The sequence below is a fragment of the Alligator sinensis genome, unplaced genomic scaffold (assembly GCF_000455745.1).
Source record: "Alligator sinensis unplaced genomic scaffold, ASM45574v1 scaffold872_3, whole genome shotgun sequence".
NCBI classification, from domain to species: domain Eukaryota; kingdom Metazoa; phylum Chordata; order Crocodylia; family Alligatoridae; genus Alligator; species Alligator sinensis.
Window position 1 is genome coordinate 520769 of NW_005842137.1, and position 10706 is coordinate 531474.

The 10706-nt window shown below is 52.9% G+C and overlaps 2 protein-coding genes across 2 annotated transcripts in view; both read left to right on the forward strand.

Annotated features, from left to right (window-relative positions):
- Window positions 1–864: 864 nt before the first annotated feature.
- Window positions 865–9126, forward strand: FANCE (FA complementation group E). Its single transcript, XM_006025230.3, has 11 exons — window positions 865–1066; window positions 1229–1462; window positions 2046–2739; window positions 3511–3555; window positions 4316–4375; window positions 4521–4664; window positions 5110–5233; window positions 6028–6103; window positions 6356–6422; window positions 6895–7020; window positions 7829–9126. The coding sequence occupies exons 1-11, from the start codon at window positions 1053–1055 to the stop codon at window positions 7931–7933; spliced, it is 1689 nt and encodes a 562-aa protein (XP_006025292.2). The 5' UTR covers window positions 865–1052; the 3' UTR covers window positions 7934–9126.
- A 174-nt stretch (window positions 9127–9300) lies between these two features.
- RPL10A (ribosomal protein L10a) overlaps window positions 9301–10706 on the forward strand; it is a 5196-nt gene continuing 3790 nt past the window's right edge. Inside the window, exon 1 of the mRNA XM_025206023.1 lies at window positions 9301–9310. Within this exon, the coding sequence (XP_025061808.1) occupies window positions 9301–9310 (10 nt within the window). The remainder of the gene's footprint in view (window positions 9311–10706) is intronic.

Consider the following 10706-nt stretch of genomic DNA (forward strand, 5'->3'; position numbering starts at 1 on the left):
ATGCTGTAGATGGGATGAGGGGGATCCGGAGGGGATGCAGGGGCCTGGCTGCAGACACGGAGCGCCCCCAGGGAGCCGCCGGACTTTTTAGGTCTTTAAAGCAGGTGAAAATCCCACCCTCCCTTCCCTACCCTTTTTGGTCTTTCAGTTGTCCCACAAATTGAGCTGACACGTACCCGGTGCCCCTCTATTAGCAGGGGGGGCTAACTGCTGCTCTGCAAGTACAGGAGGTCTGCGCCCAGTCTTGGGCCCCACTACAGACCGGATGTGGGCAAACTGGAGAGTCCGGCGGAGGGCAATGAAAGTGGGGCAGGGGGCTGGGGCTTTCTGAGGAGAGACTGATGGAGCTGGGCTGATGTAGTTTGCAGAAGTCGAGGGGACTGAATAGCAGCCTTCAGCTCCCTGCAGGGGCGTGCAAAGAGGACGGCGCTGGACTATGCTCAGCGGCGGCAGATGATGTACAAGGGGCAATGGGCTCGGGCTGCAGCAAGGGAAGTTTAGGTTGGATATTAGGAGGAGTTTTCTCACGAGGAGGGCAGTAAAACACTGGGACAGGGGGCCCAGAGAGGTGGTGGCAGCTCCGTCCGTGGGGGTGTTGAAGACCCGGCTGGACCAAGCCGTGGCTGGGATGATGCAGGTGGGGCTGGTCCCGCTTGCAGCAGGGAGGGGGGGCTGGAGGCGGCTCCTGAGGTCCCGTCAACCCTCATTTTCTTATCAAGCCTCATACGTGTGTCGCCAGCGCACTGAGGGCTGCGGGGGAGCAGTGCCCGGGGCGGGGGGAGGAGCCGCAGCTGGCCCCGCCCCGCCCCGTTCCCGCGCCCGCCGCCGCCGCCCGTCCGGTGTGCTGCTCGGCTTCCCGTTGGCGGCCCTCCGCGGCGCGCCACGAGCCCCCTGCACCGGCTGCAGGAGCTCCGCGCTGCGGCTGGGCTTTGCGAAGGGCTGCACGAGGGTAGGACCAGCCGCAGGGAGCTAGGAGGAGGCCGAATGCATCCTGCGCTTGGGGCAAGAGGGAGGTGTGGCTGCGCAGGGGTGGCGTCACCCCGTGCCATATCATGCACTCAGCTAAGTATGTCCCGGGAGGTCTGCGCCCTCCTCCCAGCCTGCCTGGAGATCGGAGATCATGCCATAGTCTCGTCCGGTGGCTGGCAGGAGGCGGTGGGAGCCCTGGGTCCAGGGGCTGAGCTGGGCTGCGGCAGGTGGGCTCACGCGCTGACCATCTCCTTTGCAGTCTCCGTGGGATGGAGCACCCCTCGCCCCCCTGGCTGCGGAGGTTCGACAGGCCTTCCCGCCTCCTCCTCCACACGTTGACATCTGGGCCGTCCGGGGCGCTGGCGGCTTTCCGAGCCCTCCCGCGCGTCCAGTCTCGCAGCCAGCCGGAGGAGGCGTTCCACTGGAGGAGCTTCATAGCCACCTTGTGCACCGAGGAGCCGGTGCTGGAGGGGCCTGCGGAGGCCCTCATCTTGTGAGTGCCTCGTGTTTCCTATTTGGAAAGCTTGTCGTGGCCCCTTCTCTGCGACAGCTGTTCTAGCCCTTTGGGGGCCTGCTCCTGCCCCCAACTCCTAGTAAAGTCCTGAAGGGCCACATCTCTTGCTCACTGGCTTTATTGCTGGGAGTTTGGGATGAGTGAAGATGGCAGCTTTGCTCTTAGGGGTGCACCTGCCCATGCGATTACCTGCTGCAGCTTCCCCATGGGGTGGGGTTAACTCCCTGGTTCACAAAAGCTGAGGCAGCTGGAGTGCATCGTCCTGTGCCAGCTCATGAAGAGCTTCCAGTCTCAGCACGGGGGATAAAGCTCAGGACCTCCTGCCTGTAGGCCACCAGAGATGTTCACTTTGAGGCCCAGGCTGGGACCCCATCCCTCCCAAACTTTGTGGAAGAGGGGCAGTCTGGGTCTGGGTCTCAATTAGTCTCCCTCTGCTGTCTTCCATACGTCGTCTTCCCACGGGTGGATGGTGGCTTGGTGCTTTGGGAGCAGAGACCAGACAGAGAGTTTCCAAGATTTAATCACCCCAAATCCTCCCCTTTGCCTTCTGCTCCTCCCTCAGAAAGCCGCTGCTGCTGCTGCTGCCCGTGCTGTGTCAGAGAAATCTCTTCTCGCTGCTGCACACGGTGCAGTCCACCGTGCCGAAGGACTGTCTCAGCCAGCTGCTTCAGGCCGTCAGGCAGGATCCCAGTCCAGACCTCTGGGTGCGGGCGCTGGTAGATCTGCTTGAGCAGGGGCTGACGGAAGAGAGACGCTGCTCAACTCTGGTTCCCCTGACCACCACATGCCAGCAGCAACTGAAGCATTTTTGCCAGAAAATCACGGGTACTGCCCAGCAGAAACCAGAGCTGGAGAGGAAACTAAACTGGTGCATCAGCAAGCCCCCAGGCTCTGAGGCAGGGCCTGCTGGGGACCCAGACTTGGCATCGCAAGTCAAGAAGCGCAAGAAAGGAGCCGAGGAAAGTCTGGAGCCCGAGTGGGAGAGGCAGAAGAAAAAAACACGCCTGGATGAGGTTGGGTTTGAATTGGGACAAAGCACCTTCCAGAGAGGAGCTGATGCTGCTAGTGTTGGGGATGAGATCGTGAGAGAGGTCTCAGGGCACGAGCCCGCTCAGAGCCAGAGATCCCAGCAGGATGCAGGCACTGAGACAAGAGATGCCAGTCAGAGTTTGCAGCAGGATGCAGCGGGGGAAGTGGGAGATGCCAGCCTGGATTCCCAGAAGGATTCAGCAGCAAAAGTCCCTGACTCCCTCCAGGTGCAGCCCAACATTTCGGTTCTCTTCGGGTGTTTAGTTTGTTCTGCAGGTGAATTCTCTCCAGGCACACAGAACGTAGCGACCCATCTTTCCACTGGTCACAGCAATCTTGCCAGATAGCTCCCCATTTTCCCCCTTCAAAGCCTATCCGATGCTGATGTATTCCCTGCCCGATTATAAAGCAGCCTCAAGGCGCTGGTCCTGCACTGTTGTAAAAGCTGCCAAAATCCAATTGGGGGAACAGACGTAGCAAGAGCTGGGTGCAGAGCTGAGGGCCTGCTCTCTGGGGATGGGCATGGGAGGGGCAGGAGCTGTTGGGTTACCTCTCAGACGTGTTCTGGCTTTCCCTCCAGAAATAGCTGCCGCTAGGTTCCAGTGCAGAACCAGGCTGCCTTTAAATGCAATGATAGCATTGCTGAGCTCCTCCCACTCAAAGATCCCCAAATGATCTGCAGACTACATACAGCAGTTTGGGAGGGTAGGGGGTCATGCTACCTGCTTCTTAAGTGCAGCCACTTCTGGGGTGGAATGTAAAAGCTGTTTAACAGCATGTGATTAAACAACAGGTCAGAATAGGAGGGTGAGCGAAATTGCCCAGTAACCTTTCAGCTGACTTTTCATTCCGAGCCACCCTGTTTCCCATTCCTGAAACCCAAATGGCTATAAAATGGGACAGGGAATTATCTGTGTAGCTTTGGGGCAACTGCAAGTCTACCTCTCCTAGGGTTTCAGGTTCTAGGATTTAACAGTTTGTAACACATCTTTTCCCAGATGCACGTGCCAAGGCTTAAGATGCTGCTGGAGAAGGAGTCTAGTGTAAGTTCTTCCTTCTGCAGAAGGTCTGGATGGCTTACTGCAGGGTCTCCAGAGAGGCTTGCAAGAGATGGGCTTTGGAGGCAGCCCTGGGGGAAAGTGATCTGCCCTGACAAAAGGACAGTCCTGCTGCAGCTTCCACATGCTGATACACAGCTGTGTCCAAACTGGGCACTGACGATTGTCACTGCACAGTTGACATAAAACCTCTGTGGGTCAGTGAGTCTGCTATGCTGTCCCTTTGCAGCTAACACTGGAGGCTCAGAGGAGGCTGGTATGGGAGGCCCATATTCCCTAATGCTACTTTGTACTTTGCATCTCGGTTGTTTCACAAGCCATAATTAAGCTCCGTCAGCCCCCATCATGGATGTGGTGTCCCCTTATACAGACATGGAAACCAGCACACACAAGCCGAGCAGTTTTCTCAAGATAGTGCAGCGAATCTGTGGCAGAGGATGGGAACAGGGTCTGGGAGCGCTTACGCCCAATTCTGGGTTCTCACCCTAATGCCTCATTGGTGCATTCATGGGGCAGGAGCAGCTTGGCCAGATGAACTCGTGAAATCTGAGAATTGGCTCCCCTTGTGACTGCTGTAGGGCTGATGTTTCTGCAGGGGCCACTCTTGTATATTGTTTCTGGCCCATCTTGGGGAGCTTTTTTTGAGCTCTGATTTGTGTCTGATGGTTTCCTTTGAAGCAGTCCGAAGAGGAGGGGTAAGAACCCGTTGTTCTAAATGCCTGTTTGATCTCCTGTTTCCCGGCAGCAATCTGAGAGTGCTGCCCTGCCTGCCCTGCAGATCCTGAATGAATGCAGCCCCCGCCAGGTGAGTAAACAGTGGTGACCCCGCAGCAGGGTCTTTCCATATTAAAAGCAGTCCTCCAAACCCAGCTGCTCATTTTGTTCCTCTCTTCCCAGTGCTTGTGACATATACCATTGTCCCCTTGTAACGTGCGTCCTTCTCCTTGCAGCTGGAAGGACTTTGCTCATTGCTTCAGCTCTCGCAGTGCCCAGAGCCTGTCCTCATGCGCTTCTGCACTTGGCTGCTGGCTCTCACGCCTGTGCTCAGTTACACCAATGCAGCGGTACTGACAAGGCAGCTCTTCCTCCAGCGGGTACGTACTGCTGGCCCTCGTGGGGAGTGCTGAGGGGAAGGAAGGCCCAGGTAGTTGGCATTATCAAGGAGCTTCTTCTGTGTAATATGTGTCTTGTGGAAGGAGCTGATACTGGGTATTGTGCCCAGAGACGGTGCAGGGCTGTTGGACTGGCACCTTCAGGGGTAATATTGATACCCAGACAAAGGGACTTCAGCCTGGCTGGGCCTTTACCCCTCTTTGCTCCTCTGACTTTGAAGAGCACTGCAAAACGATGCAGGAAAGGCAGCCAGTTTTTCCTCTACCACCTGACTGCATGGCTTATTCATGCTAGGTCCTAAACTAAACATCCCCATCATAGCTCTCCCTTTGAAGCCGGGCTCTGCTGACAGCCCCAGAGCTGGGACAGAGCCTAGCAAAAGACCTGCAAGCAGCACAAAATTTGTCTGTCTTCCCTGCCTCCTAGGTTCTCTCGCTCACCCAGCCCGCCTCGCGCCATCTCATGGCTGCCCTGACTTCATTCTGCTCCAAATATCCTCGGCCTTTCTGCTGCGCCTTGATTGCCCCAGTCCTGCAGGCTCCAGGGGAAGGTGAGCTTGGCACCACATCATCCTGTAGAGCAGAGGTCTGCTCTGTGGCTGGACTCGTGTGCTATGCATCCTACATGCTTGGGACTGTTATCCTGACCTGGGTCCTGTCTCTGGGTTGCCAGCACATGCTTTGGGGTTGGGAGTTCATACTATTCCTATTTGCTCTGAAACCACTGTGTGATATGAAACCAATATGCTGACTTACTGGTATCCCTTGTGTCCAGATATCCCAGTTACTCCTTTCATGGCACTTCATTTGAACTGTCCTTAGACTGAGTGCAGTGTATTCTGGGGGTGACTAAGGTCTGCTTGTGAATGGTTGGAACAGAGGATTGCAGTGTGTAAATGCTTGAGAATTCGTGATCTAAGCCGAACGAGGGAGGGAGCTCCCCCAGCCCAAAATGCTGGTGCTCATGAGAGACACAGATGGAAATCCACCGGCTGGAAGTGTCCAAGAACTGCACTGAGTTAAGCCTCTGTGCTAGTATCACTTGGGTAGGTGGGCATCCAAGGACTAGTTACAATCAAATGCTGTAGATAGAGTTCCTCTTCACAGTATAAAGGGTGAAGCTGGGCTCCAAGGGTCAACCTTCAGCTTGGCGTAAGAGGACACAACTCCATCCACTTGAGTGGATCCACTCCCAGAGCTGACTGTGGCCCTAGGCATGGCACCTCTTGTGCGAGAGACAACCAGCTCTTATGTGAGCCCTTTGAATGTGACCCAGTCCCTTCTCATGGGTGGAGGCAATGGTTATGGGCACACACAACCCACTTCTTTCCTTTTGCCCTGGCAGGCTCTGAGCGGATGAAGCTCGTGTGTGAGGTGATAGAGGACTGTCTAGAGCCAGAGTACCTGAGGCTGGTGCTAAGGTGAGTGCCTGCAAAAGGCAGCAGATTTGCACTTTCTCTGGTATCCCCTTTTACGGCACTGACTTGGATTGCCAGTTGCCTCAAACTGGCATGTCTCATTCACGCAAGCCTGGGTTTGCACAGTTGACTCCCATCAATGTGTACAAAGGCCATCTGTTGTATCAGGCAATGTGGGCAGGTGCCGGAAGCCAGCGCTGATGCATTCCTCATGACATCCACAGTGTTCCTTGCCTCTTATTTTCTCTTTTACAGCCAGCTGCTGGAGATGTCTTGGTCAGAAGAGCTCATCACAGTTGTGCTTGGGGTGCTGGGAAGGCAGGTGAGAGAACACGCTTGTCTCCCTATGTGTTCAAATTGTACTTCTCTAGATTTTGCAAGGTGATGTCTTGATGACCCAGGGAACTGGAGTCAGCTTCTCCCCAGAGCAGCGCAGTGTCTAGATCTGAGCAGTTCCAGTCATTATTTGTTGCTTGAGCTCTGTCCACTAGACCAGAGCTGTACAACTTCTCTGCGGCCAGGGGCTGTTCCCACCTGGATACAGACACGCTCCCCTGCAGCAGGGACAGTATGAGATGGCTGCAAGGGCTTGCGGGCTGTAGACTGGCCCCTCGCAGGCTGCACACAGCTTGCAGGCCACCAGTTGGAGAGCCCTGTTGACCAGGTTAATTTGTCTGGAACCCATGCCAAGCTCCCTTCAGTGGTGCCTGGCCGAGGTGCTGGGTATTTGAAGTGGCTTTTGGTCTCCATGTTCTGCCGATCTTCTTTGCTCCAAGTCCACTTCTTTCTTTAAGGTGGAGCTACCCCCTGAGCTCTTCAACCGCCTGGTCCTGAATCTGTGCCGGATGGCTCAGGAGTTTGCCACATCAATGAATTATGCCAAGTTGCTGATGACTGTGCTGACCGTGTATGCAAGCAACGTGAGTCCATGGGGGCCGTGGCTTGAGCTGGCCAGGGCTAAGAGGAAACTGTCTCAGACTAGCTCTGCTTAGAGTGTCTCTTGCTTTGTCTCAGTGACTGGGATGCCAGTTTAAACACCTTTCAGATGGATGTTGGGGGGTTTTTTTGTCTTCACTCCCTGGCTTAATCTGTTTTATTGTGGGGAATTTGGATGAATGCTAATCCATGTGGGCTTGCAGTGAGTCACTTCTATCCTGATTTTGAGGTACTGAGCACCCACAACTCAACTGCCTGCCGGAAATGAGACGCAGAGTATTTCCAGTCCCCTTCTGAGCAATGATCTTGGTGATTTTAAGCAGCACGTGTTAAAGCCAAGGGTGCAGGGGAGCTCAGGTTCAAACCTAGCAAGGATTTTGTGGGAAAAGCACATAACCCAGTGTTACTCCAGCTGGATCTTTTTGGCCACGACCTTTTAAAACCGAGTAGTTGCCCACCTTACTGGAACGATAGGACCAACATTGTGAAGGCTCGCCGCAGACTTTCGGGTGTTTGAGCTTTGTGAGTCCTAAGTCATATACCTGGGGTCTGATTGTCTTAGAAGTGTGAACGGTGTTGTACAACAGCATGGCCACAGCTCTGGTGAGGCGGAGTGTGGTGCCTCAGCGTGCATTCACATAAGCAGAGATCCCCACGTTCAGGATATTAACCTACAGTAATGCTTTACTCAGTTGTTGCTAGAAGGGAAACCAACTGTTAGGCACCATAGATGCTTCCTTTAATCCAAGGCCAGTGGAGCCTAATTAGCTGTTTCTCTGTCTTCCTCTGCAGGTTACTCCAACCCATCGGAGCCATATGGCTAGCGTCCTGGGTCACAATAGAACAGCCCTAAAGAAATCTCTGCAGGTAGCACTGGAACAAGTGGCTCCCAGATGAAAAAAGCAAGTCAGATCCCCATATTTCCTGAGGCTGGAACAGCCTCGTGGGTCTCTGATCTAGGTCTGTACCAAAGGGACCACAAGCCACCAAAGGGAACATGCAAGAAGACGGTTCTGCCCTCCTGTGTTTCTTGACTACAGCTTGTGGAAATGGCTGGAGATTACCCTGAGAAGCTACCATGGATGCAGACAGGAGCTGCACTGAAAAGCTGGCTTTAGCTATTACTTAGCCGACATGCAGGGTTCCTTGTCCGTTAAGAGTCTTTAGCTTTTTCATCCTCTTCGAAATGAAGGTGGAGACTTGGAGAACAGGCCTCGAGAAGCAGTATTGGATTTGTGTGTGCAGAATGCACATCAGGCAGAAGTATTTACATCTACTGAGCAGCTCTGCTAACAGGCAGCCTTGGCTACCTTGCAGGTGCCCTTAAAGAAGTCTGTGTGAAGATCCCAAAGCTAATGGATAGTTAATTCTAGGGGAACCTACAGGGTAACGTTTCCTATGAATGCTCAGCTTGTCCCAGGTACCATTGCTTTCCACTTAGCTTGTGCTCTTTCATAAAAACTCTTGTTGCATGCTAGCCATACTCCATTTGGCTCATCAGAAGATGAGGCCTTACGTGGCTGAGCCCTGAGCTAGATGAATGAGCTGTCTTGGGCAAGGTGAAAGTAGTCTGAATGAAATAACTTTCTCTCCCCTGCAGTTTGAATTGGACCAGATGGGGTCAGACTACAAATAAGGGGCACCATAAATCAATCTCATGCAGCTTCTTCTGAAATGTTCAACCCAGTTTTGTAAATCAGTGGTTTTGATAAAGAGACCCCAAGCTTCTCTGAACTGCAGATAACTGCGTTATTCCATAACTACAAGTTAGAGCATGATTGGTTTACATCCGTAGTTCATTTAAAAAAAAGGAGAAGCAGTTTCTAAGAGGGATATGAATGCTTAGTTTGGAGATATCTAAGGAGAGTTTCATGCTCTGCTGTTTCAGTGAAAGGCCCAGTTTGTGAGCTGAAGGCACTCACCCGGGGTTTGTTCATTTCCAAATTGTATAAGCGTCTCACTAAAGGCTTTGTCTGTACTGCATCCATCTAAAACCTGAAGGAGAATACGCTTTTGTTCTTTCTCCTTGGATGCATTGTCTTTTTCTTGGTAACCACAGTACAATAAACAAATAACCCATACATACCCTCGATGGCTTTCCTGTGTAACTTTGTCCATCCCTTGACTTTTCATTCTTCCTGGCATGGGAGGCAGGGTTGAGTTAACAACTGGATTTGCTGGACATGCATCCAGTTCTAAAACATCATTTTGGCTGTCTGTTGTATGCTCTCAGGCTCCCCAGAAGCCGTCAGTGTTTGACGGACATGAACCCAGGTAACTGTCACAAACCACCTGGTAACGCTTGTCAGAAGGTTGCAGCTCACTTTTTAAAACTGCTGTTTACCCTCCTTCCCACTGCTGTTTGCTTTCATCTGCTTAGGTAGGCAGTGTCTATAAAGAAAAGGTCCGTGTAGCTGTAGAGAAATAAGGACCTCCAGAGCTCATCTAGTCTAACCTCCTGCCTAAGGCAGGATCATCCCTATCCAAACCATCCTATACAATCCATAATCCAGTGGCGATGCATAGGTGGTGCACGTGCAACCCTTGACAGCGCTGGTGCACCCCCTGACAGGCTACGCTCCCTGCTTAGGCAATGGGCAGGCAGGAGGGCATGTGCTCCCCCTAAGGTGGCACCGGTCACCCATGCTGTAATCTAAACTCCACATAAGACTACTGTTAAACCTAGTCAAGAGTATTTTAATCAGTTGTTTAAACTGAACTGCTTACCTGAGATTTAACCCCTGTCTGTTACCAGTCCCTGGCCTAAATGAAATGACTTTTGGCCTAAATGAAAGGGTTTGTGCCCAAGTTGTTGGAAAAACCTGTCAGTATGAAGGGTTTGTTGTCACACTGGGAGGAATTATTAGGGGGATCCTGCAGGGCTCTGTCATTAGTCCATGTTTTCATGAACGTCTAGGATGATGGTGGGGGGGAGGGATGCATGCTTATATGACGCTTGTAGATGATACCAAGCTGTGGGAGAGAGGGGAAGGAGAGGAGTGCTGCTGATGCTTTGGAGAAGCATCTGACACCATGACGATTACAATGCGGAGACAAGTATAAAGTTCTCTATTTCTCTCTCTGGTCTCAAAGGCCTATAACCGCCTTAACTCAAGCTTTCCATCTCCTCCCATCTGGCGCAGTCTCCTTCCACCTAAATATAAGGTTCTACATTTAGGAAGGAAAAATCAGGTGTCCCAATGCAAAACGGGGACGAACCGGCTAAGCCGAAATGCCGTTGATCTGTTGGTTATGACGTGTTGCCAACTCTGTTTCGAGAGGTTTTATCCTGTGATGTAAGGACATTAATGACTGATCTACCGTACTGTACTCAGGAAGGCAAATGTCTATTGCTATGGCATGTTAAAAACGCACTGGACCGCTGCATCCATTGGAATCCACGCTTAATATTTATTTGGACAAATGCCCTGTCGCTGATCTCCCCGGTGACTCGCAGCAGATGTCGATCTTCTTCCTGGAGACGCCGTGGCAACGCTGGAGGGCTGGCAACCAACCCTAAGGGGACGGGTGACCACAGACTCCAGAGGCGTCAACGCCAGAGCTGTGGCAAAGAAGAGATGAATAAGCCCTGCAAGGGCAGCACGGGGACAGGGTTGTTGGCAGCAGATCGGGGCGGCACCCGGTGAGATGAGGCCTGCCACATTGCAGA